The sequence below is a fragment of the Ceratotherium simum genome, chromosome 2 (genome assembly GCF_057802395.1).
Source record: "Ceratotherium simum simum isolate JZ-2026a chromosome 2, ASM5780239v1, whole genome shotgun sequence".
Taxonomy (NCBI): domain Eukaryota; kingdom Metazoa; phylum Chordata; class Mammalia; order Perissodactyla; family Rhinocerotidae; genus Ceratotherium; species Ceratotherium simum.
The window spans coordinates 51,400,427-51,425,661 of NC_141901.1; the positions used below are offsets into that span (position 1 = coordinate 51,400,427).

General features: G+C 44.0%; 1 protein-coding gene across 6 annotated transcripts in view; it reads left to right on the forward strand.

Moving 5' to 3' along the window:
* Positions 1-25,235, forward strand: part of IGSF3 (immunoglobulin superfamily member 3) — a 94,023-nt gene that overhangs the window by 39,609 nt on the left and 29,179 nt on the right. For 3 of the 6 annotated variants that reach the window (XM_087444881.1, XM_004420614.3, XM_087444871.1), the window contains 4 exons: positions 13,019-13,396; positions 15,344-15,754; positions 20,999-21,388; positions 22,726-22,785. In XM_087444881.1, coding sequence (XP_087301007.1) covers positions 13,198-13,396; positions 15,344-15,754; positions 20,999-21,388; positions 22,726-22,785 — 1,060 coding nt within the window. In that variant the 5' untranslated portion in view covers positions 13,019-13,197. Of the gene's footprint in view, positions 1-12,981; positions 13,397-15,343; positions 15,755-20,998; positions 21,389-22,725; positions 22,786-25,235 lie in introns of those variants that run through there. The other 3 variants (XM_014779981.2, XM_014779983.2, XM_087444878.1) reach the window with 3 other exon arrangements.

The window sequence follows — 25,235 nt, forward strand, 5'->3', positions numbered from 1 at the left end:
ACCTAAATATCCATCAATATGGGAAGAAATAAAGTGTAGTGTAATCCTGTGATGGAATACCATACAGCTGTGTAAAAGGAAAGAACTAGAATTATATTCAATCTTAAACATTGAGGAGGAAAACCAAGGAACATGTCTGTATGGAATGATAGTTTATGTAAAAAAATGCTGAACAGTACTGTATATTTTCAATGGTTACATGTATCTGTATGTGAAAGTATTTTTTTTTTTAAGTCTGGAGTGATATATCCCTAAGTCACAGCAATGCCAATCTGGGGAAATGATGGGGAAGCAGGATTAGGACTGGTAGTCAGAAGAGATTGAAGGCTTGTAATATTTTAATTAAAAATTTTTAAGTAAATGTTTTAATTTAGGTAAATATTCAAATGTTTTGAATATTTTGAAGTCATAGTGTAGCAGTCCTCTAAGGTGGCAGCTTCAACATCTAGTCATGAGTGAATTAGGCAACAACTCGGAGGCAGGGGCCCAGCCCAGGGGCTCAGTAGCTAAATGTCCTGACACAGGACTGTGAGGCAGCCTAGTGACTCAGCGTGCAGATGTCACGGAGATCAAAGTCAGTCTGGGATGAAGTGAATCATTGTGTTTGCAGTCCTTCTGCCGGTTCTGTAGCTGGTACTCACACCTTCTTGGAAGTAGCGTCAATAATTTAGCATTTATTAATCATTTGCTTTAGACCAGCTCTATTTTAGGTACCACTGGGGATTTAAACAACAACAAAAGAAGAATGAAAGGCTGTATGAGTGATATTTTTGCCCTTGAACTTAAAACCAGGCCAGGCTCTCACCTTGTCTCACCTGACTGTTGATTTGGTCTCTCTGCTTCCAGTCTTGCCCTCTGCTCTGTCCTCCACCTGCCACCTGAGAGATGATTCGAAAACCTAGATGTGATCTGTGTCTTTCCTTACCTCTGCTGGCCTCCTTCTCACCTCCCCTGTTCCAGAGGAGGGGTTTGCCTTTCAGGGCCTTTCCCACCTGGCGGTGATGTACCCTCCAGTCATGTGACATGAGAGACCTTGGCAAGCTTCTTGCTAACCCTGGAACATGTAACGATCTTTTCGTGTGGCGTGTACTTCCCCTCGCATCCTTCAAGACCCAGTTTAGATGTCACTACTTCTGTGAAGCCTTTTTGGGCCCATTGCTCCTTCTGAGAGGTCTTAACTTGGCACCTTATTGCTGTCACATCCCGTTGTTTAATAGTAATTAGTTATGTGTATTTCCTTTGGGATTGTCAGCTTAGGATACAACTATGTCTTAGTCATCTCTCCCTTAGGGTTTCTGGCCTGGTATTCTTCATATAGTATTCAAACAATATTGGTTGAAAGTATAGTGTGTGTCCCAGTTATCTTTGCTGTGTAACAAATTACTCCAAAACTCAGTAGTTGAAACCGCCATTTTGTTATGCTCACAGAGTCTGCGGGTCAGAAATTTGGGTGGACACGACAGGGATGGCTTTTCTCTACTCCGTAATGTCTGGAGCCTCAGCTGGGAAGATTCCAAGACTGGGAGGCAGCTCGCAGCTGAGGCCTGGGCTTGTATGAAGGCTCATTCATGCACATGGCTGGCAGGTAGTGCTGGCTGTCAATAGTGAGCTCTGCCAGGGCCCTGCACTGGAGCGCCCTACCCATGGCCTCTCCATGTGCCTTGGGCTCCCTCACAGCATGGTGGCCTCAGGAGGGTTGAACTTCTTACATGGTGGCACTGGACACCAGGTAGCAGAGTGGAAGCTTCATCGCTTTTTATGATTCAAAAAAGCGATGCCTGCCCAGATTCAAAGAGAAGGGAATAAACTCCACCTCTTGATGGCATGGTCATACTGCAGAAGAGCGTGTGGGACAGGAGATATCGTTACTGCCATGTTTGGAAATACAACCTGCCATGGTATGTGGGAGACATTAATTCCACAGCTAGAGCTGATGTCACTTACTTCTACTGCTCCTCCTTCAGTTGGTGGCTGCTGTCTATTGGGCACTTATTATGGGCCAGGTACTAAAGATTTTAAATGTAGTAACTCATTTTCTCCTTCAACAACACTGTGAAGATTATATCCCTTTGCAGATGAGGACACTGAGGCACAGAGAGGTTAAGTTACCAGCAAAGGTCTCACAGCTGCTGCCTATGCTGTGAGAGGTCAGGGAGGGGGTAAGATTCCAGAATTAGCTCTATCCTTCAGTTTTGCTGGGTTGTGGCACCACACATATCACATGGTACTCGATGGCTGTTTCAAGGGATTTTTTTTTTTGTGAGGAAGATAGCCCTGAGCTAACATCCGTGCTAATCCTCCTCTTTTTGCTGAGGAAGACCGACTCTGAGCTAACATCTATTGCCAATCCTCTTCTTTTTTTTCCCCCAAAGTCCCAGTAGATAGTTGTATGTCATAGCTGCACATCCTTCTAGTTGCTGTATGTGGGACGCGGCCTCAGCATGGCCAGAGAAGCGGTGCGTCGGTGCGCGCCCGGGATCTGAACCCGGGCCACCAGTAGCGGAGCGTGCGCACTTAACCACTAAGCCACGGGGTCGGCCCTCAAGAAACATTTTTGATGAAAGTAAGGACCCAGATGCAGGTTCTTGTGGCCATGATCTTGAGAAGCTGAGCTGTGAGTTGTTCTGGCTCTGTGTCTCCCCTGTGTGTGTGGACCTTTGTTAAGCTGTCCCTGGAGGGTGGTGACATTGACCTAGTAGGGACCTTCTTTGCAGAAAGGCTTTTCATAGTGTGGGTGTCTCCAGCCTGGCTTCATTGACTCCTGGACGGCTTGCCTCAGGCTCTGCATCTGTAAAGTGAAGTCACTAAGAGTACAGACCTCATGGGTTGCTGTGAGTGTTAACATTTGTTAATGTACATTAATACATGTAAAGTGTCCAGGACCTGACTGGGGCCGAGCAAGTGCTGGCTGTCGTTGATAAGGGCTAAGCTTTGTGTCCGTCTGTTGCCCAGTCCAGAAAAGGATTAAACAAAGGATCTTTTAGTTCACACCACTTCTTGCCTTCCCTTGGCTGAAGGCTAAAAAGTGAGAATCCGCAGACCTTGTCACTGGAGTGGCCATTCTGACTGCCCTCTCGGGAGCCTTTACGTTCTATGAAGCACTTGGTTGGCCTGGTCTCCACCCCATGGTGGGTTGTTGGGCATTTTTAACTTGAGGCCATACAGACTCCCCTTCATAGTCTTCAGGACCAGGTTGGCAAGAAAACCCAATGGGTGGCTTATTATTACTTATCACTGACATTCACTGAGCACATTCAGTATGAGCCACAGACTAAGAAAACTATTCGTCATGTTCTTTGTCATAAAGGCTTAGCCTTGAAGACCACTTCCTGGTCTGGTAAATGTGGCGCTAATGAAATCGACCTCATGTAATTGTTGTGAGCATTAAATGAGATGATGTGTGCAGAGCAGGTAGGACAGTGCCTGGCACATTAAAGTGCTGATCATTATCATCATTTGTCTTCATTTTAAAACAAGACATACTCGCTTATTTAAAAAAAATGGGAAAATAGAGAAAAGGAAAAGAGAGGGGGAAAATCACCCGTATTCTCACCACTCAGAGATCCAGCCCAATATCATTAATGTTGTGTTTGGTTGCTTTTCTAGGTAGAGTATTTTTTTAACATAATTTTACTGTATATGCAGTTTTGTATTTTTAACCACAAGTTAAACATTAATATTCTTTTTAATGCTCTTGTACTTACAAAGATTTTTCCTGTTTTTAGATTGATATCTCATGTTGGTAGAAATAAAATGAAATTTTAAAATATTCATTTGGTGGCTGTCACGGTATTATTTGATCTCTAGGGTTCCCTGGGAAATTGATAGATGGTGCTTTAACATTATTCCCATCTTACAGATGAAGAAATATGCTAGTGTGGCCGAGTCACACGTAGAATTTGTAACAACTGGGTGCTGAATGAACTTTGATTGTAGAGGGCACAAGTGGAAAAGTAGATGTGGAATGGTGAGGTAGATCCTTTTAACACTTTGACATGCTCAGTCATGCATCTTAAACATAGGAATTGCATCCTGTGCCTAGAGATGTGGGTCTCTGAGCCCTGGCATGTTCCAAAAAAGGCACAAGAAGCTGGCTTTCACCAGCACTGTGACCCCTCCCTGCTCACTGACTCCTGAGTCATACTGCCCCTAGCCAGGTTCATCTGGGACTCAGCACAAAGGAAAAAGTGGGAGCATCCTTGGACAAACAATATCTTGAAAAACTAGTTAAGTGATATCTTGTGTTTGTTTATGTGACTAAGGACTGTCAAACTAAATCTAACAGGACATGGCCTTTCCCACTGGCTATTTATTGTCTAAAGCAACGATTCTTAATTTTTTTCTGGATCTTGAATCTCTTTGAGAATCTTTTGAAATTTATGGACGTTTTTTCTAGAAGAACACACACGTGTGCATATAACACAATTTTTCATTCAATCTTAGGACCCACAGGTGTCTATATTAGTCATATATTGTTAAAAAACAAATTACCCCAAAACTTAAGGCTTAAAACAACAGTAAATTCTTCTCAATTTTATTGTAAACCTAAAACTGCTCCAAAAAAAATAAAGTCTTAAAAAAAATCTTGATTGGAGAAACTGTACTCGGCTAAAGCAGTAATTATTGCAATTGTCAATAAAATTCTTATTGCAATTGTCAATAAAAAAAACCCCAAATGCAAAAAACAACAGTAAACATTTATTATCTCTCACAGTTTCTGTGGCTCAGGAAACTTAGGAGCATCTTAACTGGGTAGCTCTGACTCTGAAGTTCCTGAGCGGGTGTCATCAAGATGTCATCTGGGGCTGCAGTCATCTGAAGGCTTGACTGGGGCTGGACAATCCACTTCCAAAGTGGCTCAGTTCCATGCTGGTTGTTGGTGGGAGGCCTCATGTAGACCTGACCATAGGGCTACTTTGATGTTCTCATGCCGTCTGGTTGGCTTTCCTTGGAATATGCAATCCCAGAGAGCAACGTGGAAACCCTGATGTCTTTTCATGGCCTAGCCTTGGAAGTCACACTCCATCATTTCTGCATTTCCTATTGCTAACAGGAGTCAGCTCTATTCAGTGTGTAGGGCAAGGGATCGAAGGGTAACTTCCATGCCCTTTCCAGGTACACCACCTCCCAGCACATTGACAAGGAAGTTCTCCTAACCCTGTCATTTAGGGTTTTTATGTGGAGTTTCATTACATAGGCAAGATTGATTAAATCATTGGCTATTGGTGATTAAACTCAATCTCAGTCCCTCTCCCCTCCTTGGGAGTTCAAGGGGTAGGGCTGAAAGTGCCAACCCTCTTAGTGTGGCCAGCCCTTCTCTTGAAACTGTCTTAAGGACTCACCTTGAGTTGCCTCATTAGCATAAACTCCAGTATGGTCAAAAGGGGCTCTTTATAATGACAAAAGACACTCCTATCACTCTTTAAATCCCAAGGGTTTTAGGAGCTCTGGCCAGGAACCAGGGACAAAGACCAAAGATACGTATTTCTTATTATATCATATTAGTGCAGAAGAAATTTTATACAGCAATCATGCATTTTTTTTTTTTTTTTTTGGTTAAATGTTTTTTCCCTAAATATACAACTAGTACATGCTCTTTGCAGAGGACTAGGGGAAGGAGTGAAATATAAAGAAGAAAATAAAAATCACTTGCCATCCTGTCACCCAGTATTTTCTTTCTAGTCTTTTTTTAAAATTATTTTTTAAGACTTTATTTTCTTTTTCTTTTTTAATTTTTTATTTGTCTACTTTTTTTTTTTCCTGTGAGGGAGATCAGCCCTGAGCTAACATCCTATGCTGATCCTCCTCTTTTTTTGCCGAGGAAGATTGGCCTTGAGCTAACTTCTGTGCCCATCTTTCTCTACTTTATGTGGGACGCCGCCACAGCATGGCATGACAAGCGGTGTGTCGGTGCGAGCCAGGAATCCGAACCTGCAAACCCCGGGCCGCCGAAGCGGAGTGTGCGCACTTAACCACTTGCGCCAGCGGGCCAGCCCCAAGACTTTATTTTCTTCAAAGCAGTTTTAGGTTTACAACAAAATTGAGAGGAAGATACAGATATTTCCCATATACCTCCTGCCCACAGACATGCATAGCCTCCACCATTATCAATATCACTCACCAGACTGTTACATTTTTTTAACCAAGGATGAACCTACATTGACACGTCAGAATCACCCAGAGTCCGTAGTTTACCAAGAGTCAAACCAAAATTTCACTCTTGGTGTTGTACATTCTATGAGTTTGGACAATGTATAATGACATATCCATCATTATAATATCACAAATGGAGTATTTTCACTGCCCTAAAAATCCTCTGCGTTCTGCCTATTCATCTCCCCACCCGCTGCAATGACTGATCATTTTACTGTCTCCATAGTTTTGCCTTTTCCAGAGTCATGTAGTTGGAATCGTATACTGTGTAGCCTTTTTTGCTTGCCTTCTTTCACTTAATAATATGTATTTCAAGTTCCTTCATGTCTTTTCATGGGTTGAAAGGTCATTTCTTTTTAGTGCTGAATAATATTCTATTGTCTCGATGTATTTATTTATTTATCTGTTTATCCATTCACCTACTGAAGGACATCTTGGTTGCTTACAAGTTTCGACAATTATGAATAAAGCTGCTATAAATATTCGTATGCAGGTTTTTGTACAGACAGAAGCTTTCAACACCTTTGGATAAATATCAAGGAGGGCAATTGCTGGATCGTATGGTAAGGTTATGTTTAGTTTTTTTAGAACCCACCAAACTGTCTTCCAAATGGCTGCACCATTTTGCATCCATTCCCACCAGCAATGAATGCAAGTTCCTCTTGCTCCACATCCTTGCCAGCATTTGGTGTTGTCATTGTTGCGGGTTTTGACCAGTCTTATAGGTAGTGGTATCAGCTTATTGTTTTAATTTGCATCTCCCTGATGATGTATGATGTGGAGCATCTTTTCATATGCTTACTTGCCGTCTGATATCTTCTTTGGTAAGGTGTCTGTTAAGGTCTTTGCCCCATTTTTTAATCAGGTTGTTTTTTCTTATTGTTGAGTTTTTAAGAGTTCATTCTAAATTTTGGGTAACAGTCCTTTATCAGATGTGTCTTTTGCAAATATCTTCTCCCAGTCTGTGGATTGTCTTCTAATTCTCTTGATATTGTCCTTCACAGAGCAGAAGTTTTTATTTTACTGAAGTCTAGCTTATCAATTATTTCTTTCATGGATTATGCCTTTGGTGATGTACCTAAAAAGGCACACCATACTTCAGGTCATCTAGGTTTTCTCCTATGTTATCTTCTAGGAGTTTTGTAGTTTTGCATTTTACGTGTAGGTTTATGATCCATTTTGAGTTAATTTTTGTAAAGGGTCTAAGGTCTGTGTCTAGATTCATATTTTGGCATGTGAATGTATGGTTGTTTGAGCACCATTTGTTGAAGAAACTGTATTTGCTCCATTGCATTGCCTTTTCCCCTTTTGTCAAAGATCAGTTGACTGTATTTATAGGGGTCTGTTTCTGGGCTCTCTATTCTATGCCAGTGATCTGTTTGTCTCTCTCTCTCTTTTTTTTTTTTGCCAATACCACACTGTTTTGATTATTGTGGCTTTGTAGGAAGTCTTGAAGTCGAGTAGCTTCAGGCCTCCAACATTGTTCTTCTTCAATATTGTGTTGGCTATTCTGGGTCTTTTGCCTCTCCATATAGATTTTAGAATTATTTTATTGATGTCCACAAAATAACTTGCTGAGATTTTGACTGGGATCGCATTGAATCTATAGATCAAGTTGAGAAGAACTGACATCTTGACAATATTGAGTTGTCCTATCCATGAACATGGAATTTCTTGCCATTTTCTTTGATTTTGTTCATCAGAGTTTTGTAGTTTTCCTTATATAGTTCTTGTGTATATTTTGTTAGATTTATACCTATTTCATTTTTGGGGGTGCTAATGTAAATGGTATTGTGTTTTTAATTTCAAATTCCGTTGGTTCATTGTTGGTATATAGGAAAGCAATTGACTTTTGTATGTTAACCTTGTATCCTGCAACCTTGCTATAATTGCTTATTCATTCCAGGGTTTTTGTTTTTGGTTTTTTTTTGTCGATTCTTTCAGACTTTTTTACATAGACAATCATGTCATCTGTGAACAAAGACAGTTTTATGTCTTCCTTCCCAAGCTGTTTACCTTTTCTTGCCTTATTGCATTAGCAAACACTTCCAAGTATGATGTTGAAAAGGACTGGTGAAAGGAAAGATCCTTGCATTGTACCTGATCTTAGTGGGAAAGCTTTAAGTTTCTCACCATTAAATATGATGTTAGCTGTAGGTTTTTTTTTTAGATATTCTTTATCAAGTTGAGGAAGATCCCCTCTATTCTTAGTTTACTGAGAGTTTTTATCATGAATGAGTGTTGGATTTTGTCAAAACCTTTTTTTGCTTCTATCGATATAATCATGTGATTTTTCTCTTTTAGCCTGTTGATGTGATAGATTTTATTAATTGATTTTTGAATTAACCAGCCTTGCATACCTAGAATAAATCCTACTTGGTTTTGGTGTATAATTCTTTCTATACATTGTTGGATTTCATTTGATAATATTTTGTTGAGGATTTTTGCATCTGTGTTCATAAAAGATATTGGTCTGTAATTTTCTTTTCTTGCAATATGTTTGTCTGGTTTGGGTATTAGAGTAATGCTGGCCTCGTGTAATGACTTAGGAAGTATTCCCTCTGTTTCTGTCTTCTGAAAGAGATTGTAGAGAATTGCTATAATTTCTTCCTTAAATGTTCAATAGAATTTACCAGTGAATCCATCTGGGCCTGGTGCTTTCTGTTTTGGAATGTTATTAGTTATTGATTCAATTTCTTTAATAGATAGAGGCCTATTCAGATCATTTATTTCTTCTTGTGTGAGTTTTCACAGGTTGTGTCTTTTAAGGAATTGGTCAGTTTCATTTAGGTTATCAAATTTGTGGGCACAGAGTTGTTCATAGGATTCTTTTGTTATCATTTTAATTTCCATGGGATCTATAGTGATGTTCTCTCTTTCACTTTTGATATTAGTAATTTGTGTCCTCTCTCTTTTTCTGTTGGGTGGCCTGCCTAGAGCCTTAACGATTTTATTGATCTTTTCAAGAACCAGCTTTTGGTTTCCTTGATTTTCTCTATTGATTTCCTGTTTTCAATTTCATTGATTTCTGCTCTGATTCTTATTATTTCTTCTGCTTAGTTTGGGTTTAATTTGCTTTTCCTTTTCTAGTGTCCAGTTGGTTGATGGTATTGTTGAGTTCAACTATGTCCTACTGATTTTCTGTTTGCTGGATTTGTTCATTTCTGATAGAGGGGTGTTGAAGTCACCAACTATGATAGTGGATTCATCTCTTTCTCCTTACAGTTGTATCAGTTTTTGGCTCATGTAGTTTGACACTCCATTGTTTTGTGCCTATACATTAAGAATTGTTGTGTCTTCTTGGAGATTTATGTAATATCCGTCTTCATCCCTGATAACTTTCCTTACTTTGAAGTCTGCTCTGTCTGAAATTAGTATAGCTACTCCTGCTTTCTTTTGGTTAGTATTAACATGGTGTGTTTTTCTCCGTTCATTTACTTTTAATCTATATGTGTTATTATATTTAAAGTGGGTTTCTTGTAGACAACATATAGTTGGGTTGTGTTTTCTGATCCACTCTGACAATCTCTGTCTTTTAATTTGTGCATTTAGACCAGTGACGTTCAAAGTGCTTACTGATAGAGTTGGATTAATGGCTACCATATGCCTTATTATTTTTTATTTGTTGCCCTTGCTGTTTGTTCCTATTTTGTCTTCCACTCTTTTTCTGCCTTTCGTGTCTCGTCCTTTTAATACAGTTATGTATAATACTTTGATCTTTTCTTTTTAAATTATAGAAGTGATATTTGCTTATTGCAAAGTAATTCAAAGAGTACAGGAATGTCTAAAGTAAAAAAAGTTACTTAAAAAATAAATGCCTAGGGGGAGCCTTCTGTTGTAGGCTGAGAGGGCAGATGGAAGGGGCGGTGGGGTCAGGGGCTGCCTTGTTCAGCCGGAGGCCTGGGTCTGTTTGAAGGCAGCACTGTGTAGGGGGATGAGATCTGTGCAGCCGGGGCAGTGCCAGGAGAAGGGAATGGGGACGGTGGGTGTGGAAGGACAATTAAACTGCTGAGAAGGACAAGTTAATTTTTATTTCTCTGTTAAGGTCCACTTCCTAAGAGCAACATTATTTTCAGGGGTCAAAGGCCCTTTGTGAGGTGGGAAGGAAATTAAGGAGATATTTAATAAACAGGTACAGCTGAATGTGTATGGGTAAAGTACAGTCCAGTATTTATTTATTTGTCAGTGCTGTTTATAACCTGCTTCTGGCTTAAACAAGGTATTTTGACCCTGATGCCCTGGCTCATTCAGGCCACTTAACACTGTTTACCTTTCACGGGGGTAATGTGTATGAGCAAGTGCTTTTGTGAGGTCTGTAAATAGAATGCACTCTGGGTAAGGTCATTATTGCAGCACAATAGCCAGTATCTGATGGGCCACCACTGCTTTCTTCTGCCCATTCACGAGAGGGGAATGAAATTTACTTGACCCAAATCCATCTAGAGTCTTTGCAGAAGTGGGGTCCTTAAAGTTACTGAGAGCCTTACATTAGGATATGTTCTTTAATTTGGGCGCCTGGCTGGCACTATGTAGGTAGGGACACCGGCAATTCTTGACCCTGCTATGCGTGGGTCTAGAATTGTCTAGATACCAATGCCCAGGCTGCACCCCAGACTAGTTACATCAGATGGGGTCCAGGCCCTGTTATTTTTTAAAGCTCCCCAGGTGATTCCAGTGCGAGTCCAAGGTTGAGAAGTAGTGCCTTCAAGGAAGATTCTGGCTCGTCCTGACCTGCCTCCAGCCTTCTTTGCAGCAGGTGGGGAACAGTTGTGGCTCTTCTCTTATAGAACGTTGAAGTTCAGGGAGAGAGACCTAAATGCGATGAATATAGTTAAATTGTTTTCAAAGTTCTGCATTTCTGGAGTACTGCAAACATTTGATTCAAATGTCACTATATGTATTTTTTAAATTGTCGTAAAGAGTACACAGTCAAAATGTTATACAGCAAATTTTAATGCACTGAAAATAACTAATGAGCTGTCTTCTTGATGACTTTCAGTATAGTAATGAACGCTGTCAACCAGACTGTATCACGTAAATTCACATACTACTTTGATCTGTTATTTGCCCCCTCCTCCCCTACCCCCCTTTTCAGTTTTCCTGCTTCTGCTGCTGAAGGCAAGATGGGGTTCCTTGTAAGATTTTGTTTGGCAGAAAAGGTTCTGCATGTATAGAAGTTTATAAGCCACAGGCCTTTCCTTGTAGGGTCTGTTTTAAAGTCTGCCATTTTGCAGATTAGATCAGCTTGTTTTGAGGCACAGACACCCCCCAGGCTGGGCTTAGAGCTGCGTCCCACTAGTACTTGAGCTGTCCCGGCTGTTCACCAGCTGGAGCCACTTCAGATAGGTTTGCACCGGGGCAGCTGCAACTCTCTTTTGGAAGGGGAGAAGGGAGGCTTTCATGGGAGTGCGAGTGGGCTGCAGCTGTGGGTGGCCCAGAGATGATGGAATGTCCTTGAGCAATCACTGGCCAAACCCGGTCCACTGTGGATCCAGAGCTACACAATGTTCCAGCCAGAAGGGGTCTTAGCTAGCAGCTTTTAATTGAGGACTAATTGTGGACTAAGCCCTGTGCTAGGGGCTTTATAGACGTTATCTTCTTCAGCAATTCTATGAGGCACACATTATTATCCCCATCTAACAGATGAGGAAACTGAGGCTCGGAGAGGTTACGTAACTTATCCAAGGTCGCAGCTAATAAGTGACAAAGCCAGCACTGGCACATGTGCTAGTTCACTCCAAGCCTTCTTATTTATAGATGAAGAGATCAAGCTCCAGAGAGGAAAAGCAACTTGTCCAAGATGACATAGACATTTCCACTTCCTGGAAAAGCTGTGGCTAGAACTCCTTGTCTTTCTGCCACACTGCTGTGCCCGGCTGCAGCAGCCAAGGAGAAGGGCAACAGCAGCCAAGGGGAAGGGCAAAGTGGCGTGCCCCGTCGCACCTTCTCAGTGGCTCACGCACAAGCAGTGTTGTGGTGGCATGGAATGAGAAATTAAACCCACCATATTTCCCCACCCCCTGAAAGTCTGCAAGGGGAGACCATGTTAAGAAGAACGTGGAGAAGTCAGGCAGAGGTGACCCTGGGGAAGCATATCCCAGCCAGAAGGCAGGGGCCGGAGGGCCAAGCAGAGCTGTGATCTCAAGGGCAGCCTGACTTCCTTGTTACCGGTCTGCACTGTCGGTTTCCCCCCAACTATCAGCGTGTGGGCATCTGGGCAGCAGGGATCTGCTTCAGCCCTTCACGTTCATGTTTGTGTGTTCTCAGCTTATAGCTGCAGCCTGCAGGGGCTCTGCTGTACCTCCATTTATGGAGGGAAGAGGAAGTAAGGAATGCGCCTCTGCATGGTGTCCTGGGAGTAGCTACATTGGAAAATAAAGGGTGCAGCACCAAAGAAAGGGCCCCAGGACTCTCTCCTACCAACCTCTAATCAAGAAAGGAGTGTTTAATTTCAGCCAGATTGCAAACTGGCTGCTTTTATTTGTTTTCATCTGAATTTGTGCCAAGGATTCAGCTTTTCCTGCTCATTTTATTAAAAACTTTATAAACAGCATTAATAAATAGATATAAAACTGCCACATAAATGACAAACAGAGACTAAATGAAATTCCCAAGGGTCAGCCGTTGAATAAGTAACAGAACCGTGTCCTTGCACGATCAAATTCCCATATATGCAAATTAGGGACAGTGCTTTACCACAGAGCGTTTTAATTAATATTTATAAATCACAGAGTGCCTCAGAAAGGGCCAATAAGCTATTTGTATTATTATCATGTCCCACAAATAACAAATCCTTTGAAGATTGCTATCTACTTTGCATTTTGATCTGAGAAGTAAGCGAGCATGTTGTGTTTCTCCCCCATAGGTGTGGCGTCAGCACAGCGGCAGGTCGCCGTCCAGGAAGGACCCTTGTACCGCACGGAGGGCTCCCACATCACCATCTGGTGCAACGTGAGTGGCTACCAGGAACCTTCCGAGCAGAATTTCCAGTGGTCCATTTACCTGCCCTCCGCCCCAGAGCGCGAGGTCCAGATCGTCAGCACCATGGACTCTTCCTTCCCTTATGCCATCTACACCCAGCGCGTCCGTAGTGGGAAGATCTATGTGGAGAGAGTCCAGGGGAACTCGGCCTTATTGCACATCACTGATCTCCAGGCCCGGGACGCCGGGGAGTATGAATGCCACACGCCCAACACCGAAGATCGGTACTTTGGAAGTTACAGTGCCAAGATGAACCTAGTGGGTAAGGAGATACTGTTTTCACATGGCCAGTGCCCTGCCTGGGTGTCGTAGTCTGTTCAGGGTGCTCTAACAAATTACCATAGCCTGGGGGCTTAAACGAAAAGCATTTATTTCTCACAGTTCTGGAGGCTGGAAGTTTGAGATCAGGGTGCCAGCGTGGTCGGTTCAGTGAGAGCCCCCTTCTGGGTAGCAGACTGCTGCCTTCTTGTATCCTCACGTGGGAGAGGGAACGAGAAAGCTCTCTGAGGTCCCTTTATAGGGGCACTAATCCCATTCATGAGGGCTCCACCCTCATGACCTAATCACCTCCCAAAGGCCTCATCTCCACATACCATCACACTGGGGATTAGGTTTCAACTTATGAATTTGGGGGGGACATAAACATTCAGTCCATAACACTGAGTCACTTTTTTAGTAGTACAACTTTATTTGACTTAAAAAAAACAATACAACAAAGCTCCCCAAATATTTTAGAGGTCAACAGGTAGCACAAGTGGACAAAGTTTGTGTGTTCCCTTGTAAATAATAGAAGATTGAGGCTGAAACTTAAGAAAGATCTAATGCAGATAGACTTAAGAAAGATCTAATACAGATATTAAGAATTCTGAGAAGTTTAACTGACTCCCTAGCTGGTGAAAGGGGATGTGAAAATGTAATGCAAGGGTGCTTGTGGTTGATAATCTAAAGAAATGACGTGGAAGATGAAGCATGTGATGTCAGCTGGAAGAGGCGGAAACCTCTCGGAAATGACGGGCCTTGGAGGGCTCCGAGACACCTGGGGCTGCTGAATCAGGAAGTAAACGCAGCTGCGGGTCCTTGCTCAGCCCTGGTGTGCATCTGTAGGTTCTTTGGCTCCGTGAGTAAAGAATTGTGCACGAGCTGTCTCCCTTGGCCCTGGTGCTCTCTGAACAATAGAGGGAGCTCGAGGTAGAGGGAGTGGGGAGATTGCAATGTGAACGGTGCTGGGCCACAGTGTTTGTCAAAGTGAAGGGTCAGCAATATCAAGGGTGTTCTGTTTCTCTGCCCAAGTCATACTTTCCAGGCTTAATTGTGATAATAAAAACTGGGCTTGTTGACCCTTCACCCTGGCAAACATTGTGGCCCAATGCCATCCACACGGCATCTCCCCACTCCCTCCTCCTCCAGCTTCCTTTGGTTACTTTTCCCTCTCTGACAATTCCGCATCCAGCAGGGGGCCTGAAGACCCAATCCAGAGATGGGCAGGGAGAAAACACACACTAGTTGTGATTGGGGGTCCTCAATAGTCAGAGAGCAGGTGGTGTTTGTCTCCAGAATAAAATTCTGACCAAGGGGCCACAGGAGAAATCTCTTCACTTGCCTGAATCATCCCTGTACTGTGGCTTTCTTCCAGCATGGACCACTTTGACACATGAATTATATTTAAATTAAGCCTATTAAAAAATTGAGGATTGTGCTGCTTTTCTCTACCAAAAACTTTTTTTTAAAAAACAGCCTTCCTAGATTCCTTGCTGAAGTCAGTTGGGGGAATGCAGAAGGTGGGGTGGCTAGAAGGGAGGAAATGAGGAAGCTGTAGAGAAATGTCAAGCTCCCAGTTCCAGGAACTATTTTCTTTTGAAGATCAGTCAGAAGCCAAGTTAAAATATCTTGAAGCAATACCAAAATGAAGAGCAAAATCTTCTTTGACCTAAAAGAAAATTCTTTTTCCATGGTATTTTCAGGGAGTTCATTTGTACAAAATACAACTCACCTTTTAGCTGAGTGTTATTAAAATACCAAACAGGTCAGTGTAAGTGCCAAAAAATTGCAATCCAAAGCCAAACAGAAACCTCCTTCTGTTTCTGTGCCCTCTGGGGTCACCCGTGGCTGTGCAGCTATTGTGGAAGGCTGTGTGGGGTGGGAGGTTAGCCCCGTGAGTGTAGGATTCTGTGCTTTGTGACTGTGCACTCGGGCCGTTTCTGTGTTGCAGTGATCCCAGATTCTCTGCAGACCACCGCCATACCCCAGACTCTGCACAAGGTGGAGCAGGACCCTCTGGAGCTGACGTGTGAGGTGGCTACGGAGACGTTCCAGCACAGCCACCTTTCTGTGGCCTGGCTCCGGCAGAGAGGTGGCGAGGAGCCGGTGGAGGTCATCTCCCTGAGCCGAGACTTCGTGCTTCACTCCAGCAGCGAATACGCCCAGAGGCAGAGCCTGGGGGAGGTGCGGCTGGACAAGGTGGGGAGCACCACCTTTCGCCTCACCGTCTTCCACCTGCAGCCTTCTGACCAGGGCGAGTTCTACTGTGAGGCCGCCGAGTGGATCCAGGATCCAGATGGCTCGTGGTATGCCATGACCCGAAAGCGTTCCGAGGGAACCGTGGTCAACATCCAGCCCACTGGTCAGTCTCTCTTGTCCCCCTTCTCTACCTGGTGGTGAGGGTTGTCAGACACGGGGGCAGTGTGCAGACTCCTTCTTCAGTGACCTCTAAAAAGCACCTAGGTTTTCATGAGAAGTTAAAGATGGGCCTGCCTGGGAACCAGAGGAAGCTGAAGGATGTATCAGATCCAGGTATCCTAAGACCTGACCTCCTAGCAAGTCACAGAGAGGAGCCGCAAAGACTGAATCCTCCTTATAGACCTGGTTTCTTTGACCTACACAGAGTTTTACATTTTCTTGAATTACAAATTCATTTTAAAAATTGGGAGATTTCATATAAACCATTGTATCTTATGCCTGGGTTCCCATTAGCCACAGTGGCTGCCCCCTTTGATGACATTGCCTGCTTCAGGTACCAATGCCGTTTCATTTGTAGAAGAAGTTTGAGATTATGAGCCTTCCATCGTAGGTATAAAATTATGAACTAGAGAAATTTTGGCTTAAATTATTATTTTTTATTTTAATAATATTTATTTGATGGTGTTTTATAATTTCCAAAGTGCTTTGTCGCATATCACTTCAGAGCCCCTCAGAAGTTCTTCGAGGTAAGTGGATGATGGGGAAGATGCCGAGTGGGGCCCCAGGAGGTCACAGGGCATGTTGTTGAGGCCAGCCCAGAGAGCGCCAGGTTCCACTGTAAATGCTTTGTCAAGTGAAGGACCTGGAAAGGGGGTTCCCTGAGGAGGCTGAGTGACGCGTTTATAGCTGGGGCAAGACGATGGCAGCACCATGAGCTGGGATGCTCCCTGACTCCTTGTATTATTCTCCCACAGTCTCAGACTGCACTTTCCAGGCCCCCAAGTCCAGTCATGCTCCAGATCAGAGCTGAGAGCTGTGGTTGGCTGCCTTGGCTGGGCTAGGGCAGGCTCTCCATGGGCCTTCAGTCCCCTCGCTTTGTCAGAGGTGGTCATTGTTGCCATCGCTGAGGTGCAGTAAGTGGCCCAAGAGTCTTTCCTTGTGTTGCTGCTTACGTCTGGTGAGGGGCTACAGTTGTCCTGGTGAGTAGAGGTGAGGTTCATGGGAGATGAGCTGGGGAGTCTGAGCTACAGGTGGGGTCCCTTCTTCAGGGCCTGTCTCTTTGCCTCCCTGTGTCATATGCTGCAGTCAGTGGTCTTGGTCTTTGCATAGTTCTTCCTGCACTTGTTCTTCTGTCATCCTAGAGCAGTGTTTCATACTTACCTACCAGTACGGAGTCTTGGGCCTGAACAATATGGATTCCTGAATCAAGCTCCTGGGGTGGGACCTGGGAAGCTGGATTTCCAGTCCACTTCCCAGACGATTCTTCCACTGTGTACGTCTTTTCAGGCACAGCTCTAGAGGTAATAGGGCAGATGTGTTGCTCTGGACGTCTAATGGATGTGAGGGCTTTTACGGGAAGGGTTGGGCTCCTGGACACAGGAAGCACTTTATCTGCTCTGTAAGACCCAGAGCATTTAGCAGCGTCTGGATCTTCCAGTACTAAGAAATCTATGGCAGGCGCTTTATTTCATATTTATCCTTCTCCTTCCTGGATGGTTTTAAGATCAGCTTCAAAAGTCTGGACCAAATTTTGAGTCTTAATGCTGTTAAATTAGGTTGCATCCATTAATCTTCTTTATTTTAATCTTAACAATTTGGAATTAGGACTTTTTGAATTTGGCCAGCAAATGTATCCAGACTGAGCCAGCAAAGGGAAAACAAGATAAAAAAAAGTTGATGACTTCACTCTGCATCCCTGTGCTGTTAGGTTCAGTGGCTGCAGCCCCAACTTGCCCTTCTCTTAGTTCATTTCCGTAAACATTCAGTGAGTCTCTACAGCATTGAAGGTGTGGCGAGAGGCACTGGGGATTCAAAGATGAATAACCCTTGCTCCTGCACTCAGGGAACTTGCAGATGTGAAAGCCAGTGGCTAAGTGCTGTGATACTGTTGTGTATAGAATGCTCTGGGAACACAGTAGGTATAAAGTGTTCTTGCAACAATAGGTTTTCCTGGCTGGGATAGTTAAGGCGCATCCAGGAAAACCAACAAATTTGGTAACTTGAGCCGAGTCTTGAAACTTGAGGAGACATCAGGAGAAGAAGCATGAAGGGACAAAATTGTTTGACATATTTGGAAAGGAGAGAAAAGTCAAGTATGAGTAGATACTGGGTTCCAGATATGAGTGATGACATGAGAAGGGAAATGCTGTGATGTGGAGCTTGGCCTGAGCTCCGTAGACCAAGAGTTTTCAAGCTGTTCTTCTTGGAATCTTAGGAGCCCCATAGAGGAGCCTGGGAGTTGCACGTGTGGGTGGGTGGGTGGGTGTGCGTGTTCAAGCACATGCGTGCATGCCACAGGATGCTGGAGGAAGGCACGTGAGGGCTACAGTGTTCTCCCCTTGCTTCAATTAAACGTTTTCTATATTGGGCAGAAAAAGATTTTATATGAAGAAAGAAGTACCTCCTCCTCTGCCCCCCTCCAAGTAAAGTTTGGAAACTACTGCTGCAGACATTGGGGAGGCAGGGGAATAGAGATTTATAAGCAGGGAGTGACACAATCAGGTCTAGGTTTTAGAAGGAAAAAAATGATGGAGGCCACCTAGAGGTTGATTGAACAGTTTTGGTCTGGAGTCAAGAGACCGGGTAGGAAAAAGCTAATAAGGCCAGGGCTCGGTCAGTGGCAGTGGCCTGGAAAGCAGACAGTGGGTGCTGGAGACAAAAGGATGGAGAGCACCGTGGAAGGAGGACTCCAACTATGGGAGTCCTGAGGCTGGGGCTCTGGGTGAGTCCTTGAACTGTGGCGGGGAGGGAGGGGGAACGGAAGGTAATGAAGATGTGCAGAGTCCTGCTTGAAAGTCTCTGCTTCCCCATTAGTGGCAGCACTGGTTGTCTTTGGTTTTGTTTTTGTAAATTTTAGTCAAGGAGTCCATCCTGCAAGCAGAGTCTTATAGAGACGCTCAGTATGTGAAACACCAAGCGTGTCATTGGACATGGAGCTCAATTAGAGGCTGAACTTGGGAATGATGAGGGCCCAGGAAAAGCCCACGGGGTAAGAATAAGAAAGGGCTGGGAGAACAGTAGTAACAGCAGTCGTAAGAGGTGGTCAGAGGAGCAGGTCCCAGTGAGAGAGAGAAACAGAGTGGTCAGACATGCAAGAGGAGAAGCAGCACGGAAGGTGTCATGGAGCCCGAGGGAGAAGAGCAGGTCCAGAGGGGGAAACCCGCTTGAGAAAAGCCTCTGGTCGTGCTGGGGGCTGGGGGATCATTGGTGACGTTTGCTAGGTCAGTGAAGTGTGGAAGTAGGGCCAGAAGCCAAATTGCAGTGAGCTGAGGAGTGAGGGGGTATTGGAAAAAGCATAAATCAATTTCTAGAGGTTTAATTGACTGAGTATAGCCAAGGGCAAATTGCTATGCAGAAAGGAGGGTGGTATGCTGTAAATCAGGTGTCTTCAACCTGGGAGCTCCAGGCTTTGCCAAGCCACGGGGGATCCCCACGAGATAAGGCAAGTCTTTGGCTGCCAAAAGAAGAAAGCTGCACTTGCATCCAGCCTAACTCTGAGGAAATGGAAAGGTCTGAGGTCTAGGGCATCTTTGTGTATGTCTTCAGTGGCATTTCTGTGGAAAGGGTGCTTTTTTATCATTGATGTTGAGGTATGCATTACTGTAATTTGGTTCATCAGAGAGCCAGCATCTGACAGACAGCGTGGGCACAGTCCCACGTGGGTGAGTTTATCTAGGCAGAGGGTGGCAGAGTAAAACCTGCTTCTGCCAACCCATGTCTCCTAGGACTGGTCTTTGGGGAAAGGGAAACTGAGGCAGCAGCTATCCCATTGGAAGGGAGCCCCTGGCGTGGTTGAGTATAGTTCACTCTGTCAGGAAGTTTGGCTAATAAAGGAAGGAGCTAATTTGCTGGAGAAAATGTGTGTTTGGGACAAGACACTGGCCCCTGTGGGAGGGAAGGAGATGGAGAGCCTGAAGAACAGGTGGCTCCAAAGCCAAGCTTGAACTGGAGAAGGGTAACGTCGAAGCAGCGCACTTGCGATTCCTGTGTTTTCTCAGGGAAATGGGATTCTCATCTGCTTGAAGAGGCACGGGATAGGGGGATGAAAATGGGAAGGGTCTTGAAGATGGTGGAAAAGGCTTGGAAACACCAGTGTAGGGAAGGCAGTCAAGGTTGGAGCTATCGAATCTGCAAGGAATTCAAACATCCCAGTAATGTGATCTTCCCCTCAATGTTCTGTTTAGAGGAATAGAGCTAGAACTGGAAGGAAAAGGGCCTTGGGCAGTGGTTATGGCTACAGCCTGTCTTATCCAAGGCTCTGTGGTTCGTTTTTCCAGGACAAAAAGTTTTCTCCAACCCTTCACTCCTTTGTCTTACCCCCTACTTCTGCTGTGGATGCTTGTGAGATATGATCACTGTCTCATGGGGTTGACAGTCACTGTGTGCCATTACATGGTGTGCGGGACACTGTTCATGGCACTGAGCCCTTCTTTGGTCACCCCCTGATGCCTCATGAACACCCAGCTCTTTGAAGGGTGCTTGGGTTCATTGCCCATTTCAGAGGTCATCTGGCTTTTAGTGGAAGTGGGTCCTTTCCCACTCCATTTTTCTAAGATTTGATCTGACAGGTGGTGGATTAGTGAAAAGACAGTAATTTTCACTTTTTCTATGTAATTTTGTTAGAGGTTGTCTTACCTATGTCTTATTTCACTTGGGGGTAGAGAACGTATTTCAATATTTGTTTTTAGTATTTATTAGGACTGGGTTTAGCACCTAGGCCACTGTATAATTTTGTCTCACAAGCCTCAATGGGGTAAGTCCTACCATGTCTGCTGAAAATATTTGTAATCCTGTTGCTTAAATGGAGTTCTGGGACTAGTGATCAAGGCTAGACCCTTTCAATCTGCCACGTAAGTGATATTAGGAGTGATATTCCTCATTGCCCTCTAGGGGTCTAATCTAGGGCGTTGTAAGCTGCAGACAGAGCCCCATGGGTCTTGACTGGGATAACAAGCCCCTTAGACTAGTCTGGGTCTAGCCACCTTGGAGTTCTCTCTCTGATATTCAGGAGTTTCTCTGGGCCTCAGATACCCAGGTGTGAGTTGGATTTTTCTCTTGAGACAGGGGCGGTGGTACCTGCCCTGTAGTTAGCATTGTAAAGAAGCATGGGTGTTGGAAATTGGCCGATGCAGTTTGGTTTGCTGGGGCCCTCATTCACCCAGAACGCATCTGTGTTATGTTTTCTCAGACAAAGAGTTCACTGTTCGGCTGGAAACGGAGAAGCGGCTGTACACAGTGGGTGACCCGGTGGAGTTCAAATGCATCCTTGAGGCTCAGAACATTCCTGACCGTTACTTTGCTGTCTCCTGGGCCTTCAACAGCTCGCTTATTGCCAGTATGGGGCCTAATGCTGTGCCAGTCCTCAACAGTGAATTCACCCATCGGGAAGCCAAGGGCCAGCTTAAAGTGGCCAAAGAGAGCGACAGTGTCTTTGTGCTGAAGATCTATCACCTCCGCCAGGAAGACAGTGGGAAATACAACTGTCGTGTGACAGAGAGAGAGAAAACAGTCACTGGAGAATTCATTGACAAGGAGAGCAAGCGTCCCAAGAACATCCCCATCATCGTCCTCCCCATCAGTAAGTGGAGAGCTGTGCTGGTTCCTTCTTCTCCTCCCAGTGGTCTGGTTCAATAGCTAGCATCATTTAAGAGAAGTCGAGGGAGAGAAGAAGAGCTAGGGCAGAGGAGAGGGCAGAGGAGGGGAGAGCAGGTGGAACTCAAGGGTTCGGTCAGAGCTTAGCAACCCCTCAGGCAGGCAGAGCATCTGGACTGTGTTTGCAGGCTGGAGAGGGGCCTCGCAGACCTGAGCTCTAGCAGCTCTGTGTAAATGCCAGCAGTGCCAGCTCAGCTTGGAGGAAAACCAGGAATCCATGACAGCTGTTTGCTTTTGTGTGGGAATTAAGTCCCAGAAGAAGTGGGTAGATGCCTATCTTGAAATCTCACTTAAGAGAATTGGTCTTTTATGGGCAGATTTTAAATCATCGAGCACGTTACTGAGAAGGATTTGCTGTCTGGGTTTTTGGGGTATAGAGGTTGGCATTTCCCTAATTGTCTCTTCCCTATTGAAATTGTGTTTTTGAAAGTCAGTAGGTGGGACCCCTCACGTCTTCCGGAGCATAGACTTGTAAAGCTTAGCCGATTGCCTAGGCTGCTTAGGTGGGCTCCTGGCCTCCACGTAAGCTGGCTACCGTTGTCTGGGTGGGTGACGGTCATGGCTGGGGCTACCTGTGTTTGCTCATATTGTGTTAATCATCCATAGATTCAGGATGTTCTCATTAATATCTCCTTTCTCTCATAGTTCTGTTTTTAGTAAAAAGAGAATTAAAGTTTGTAATGCCCTGATTTTAAACAAGAGGGTGAAGTTTTTAAACTAACCTTTAACCTTTCTCAACTGCTCAAACTGTTCTTTCTCTTAGCCTTGTAATAATTCCCTTTACATTTTTATTTACACTTTTACATTTTTAATATAGTTCTCTTCAAGTGTGAAGACAAAAATAGACATGGGTCTTGCCACTCTTTTTTCTCACCAACAGGATTACTTTCTTTCATCCTTTTTTTTTTTTTTTAATTTCATACACACACCTAATTATCTTGACCCTCTTTTGTTTCTTAGACTTTTCCCCCTGCAATGCCTAGCATGGTGCTTTGCATAGGATAGGTGCTTGCTGAATATTTCTAGAATTAAAATTGTTGACTTGAATGCCCACTCTCTTTACTATTTTCCTGTTGGTCTGTGCTTGCCATAACCACGGACTCTCTACTTTTAAATCTGCAACTAATTCCTCATTGTTTTGTAAGGATCCAGTGAAGGGCAGCCACACTGTTTATTTCCTCTGTCTTATGTACTAAGCGATTTCCCCCACCCCCTTCCAAGAACTTGTTTGATGATCTGTGGCCTGCTATATTGCTTTTCCAGCAGATAACTGGGTAGTTAAAGTCCCCCAGCACCACCAGATCCTGCCCCAAGGCCACTTGGGTAAGTCTACTGAAGAACAGCAATGATCACGTCGGTGATGGTGATTTTACCTGAGATTTTAATGGCGCTTTTCCTCCCAAGAGCCCTAAGTGCTTCTGCATATATCATCTCCTTCTCTGCCCCAACCCCTCAGATCCCCAGAGAGGCCAATATTATCTCCATACTACCAATGAAGAAGCCAGAGCACCATAGAGAGAAGGGGCTGAGCTGGTTCCATTAGTGGTCGAGCTTGCATCGCATTAGAAATATTTGCTTCTAACTCCGAATCCACTGCTCTGCGCTTAGCCTGTGCTACATCATCAGCCTCCTAATTTGAAATTTCATTTGTGAACATGTCCTCAGATTCTCATTAGTTCTGTCCTAGTTTTCACTTAATCCAGAGTTTTAAATTGTCAGCTGCCTTTTCTCAGGCCTGAGCACACTTGTAAATAGTCTTAGCGGGCAGTACAGCTCTGTGTCTGTATTTGCCTTTGCCTGGGCTGCCAGAATGGTTTTTCTTCACCTAGTTCCACATTCTAACTGTGCAGGTTTTCCAGGCTTGCTTGAGCCACAGAACACCAAACAGCAGCCCTGGTAGTAAACAGGCCAGGGCTTGTATAAGAGTCCACTGGTGTGACAGTAGGGGATGGGAGGGATGCCCTCCAAGTCATTCTTCTGCTTAAGGCAAGCAAAGGGATTTTGTGCCTTGATACTGAAGTTGTCCTTTTAATCCCTTACTTTGAATTGATAACAGTGGGGATATAAATCTTTAATCTAAAGAGCAATATTGTTATTATTAAAGATGATGATGAAAAATAATTACCTCATCTGATACTCAGTGTCGTGACCCTAAGAAGTAGGAACCATTAGTATCTCCATTTTGCACATGAAAAGTTGAAGCTTGGGTAGGTGAAGTAAGAAGCCCAAGACTCAGAGTTAGGAAGTAGTAGACCTGGGCCTCGAGCCCTCTGCTTGCCTCCAGATCCATGTTCTTAGCCACTCATGCTGTGGATGGTGGCTTGTCAGGAACCTCATCATCTCCATGAAGCATCTTGATGTGGCTCGGGGGAGGTCACCCTACTGGGAAAATTCCTATTCCCCACCTTGTCCAGACCCCTTTTCTCATGTGAAACAAGCCCATCCAGAATGGGTAGCAGGTGTACGCACCACGACAAGGGCTACACGCTGGGGCTCTCTGCTCATCTTTGCCTGTGTCTGCCTGTGGGGAAAATACAGGGGAGAAATTCATGGATTGATTCAAATGCATGGTTATTTCCCCTCAGTAGTTGGGTATGCCTCTTAATGTTGGATTTGATTTAATTGATTGATTTAAAATTGTTGTATGCATTTCATGTGGGTGTTGCCCAGAAAATTAGAGCCAAATTAGTTATGGTACTTTGTGTTCTTTAATACTTTATACTCTTACTTAATAAAGTATTTAATACTTTAATACTCAATATAGATACTTATACAAAATAATATATGCATAATTAAGATAGATTAGAATATTCATGATGTTTATAAAAACCAAGAGTTATTGGGAATAGTAAAATTAATCATGATCGTGATTGATAATTAATCAATTTTTGAAAACCTGCTATGTGTTAGGTGATTTATATATATTGTCTCCTTTACTTTTTAAACTTTAAAAAAAACTGTGCAATATAAATAATACTCTCTCTGTCTTACAGAAGGCGGCATGTAGAGTTTAAGTAATTTGAGTGAGTGAGTTCATGTAGCTCAGTGAGTAGCAGAGGCTACACTGAGTCAGCCAGGGGAGTGGAATCCTTATCCTAAACTTTGATTGGCAGGATGTTTCAAGGTTGAGAACAGTGGAACCCCAGAGCTGACTGTGGACAGGCACGATGGCGAGCCAGTGGCTTTGGTGTAGTCCTCTGTGTTAGTGAAAGTATGAGAGCTCGCTGCCCACACACTGAAACTAGACCGTCTGTGTTCCATTGTTATCCACACCCAAGCACATGTTATCTTCCAAATACTTCTGTCTTTTTTTTTTTTTTTCTACTTCCTAATATTGCCCTGAAGGACTCACATGGCGTGTTATAGATGTTCAGCTTTTATTTGACTGTTGTAGTGCCGAATGGTGGTAAGATGGAGGTGAAGTAGAATTTTTGAGTTATTCAACTTACTGAAAATCCAAGTTGAAGATCTCTGAACCCTAACTGAACAGATTACCCGATAAATTGTTTTATGCTCTAAGCGAAATGTCACTGTGTTTTATTTCTTAGGTTCTGATTCAGTCTCAGGTCTTAGACCCTCATTATTCTAGTCCTCTGCACACAGCAAAGGGCCTCCTAGGTTATTAGAGCTAAAATCATGGGGAGCAATGCCCAGCACCAGCCAGGACTTGCAGCAGCAAGTGTCAGATTGCTTTTATCCTCCGAGGTTCACTGTGCCTGAATAGGGTGACATTTGCACCCATCCTCCTTGTACATCTGTGGGGATGGCGTAGT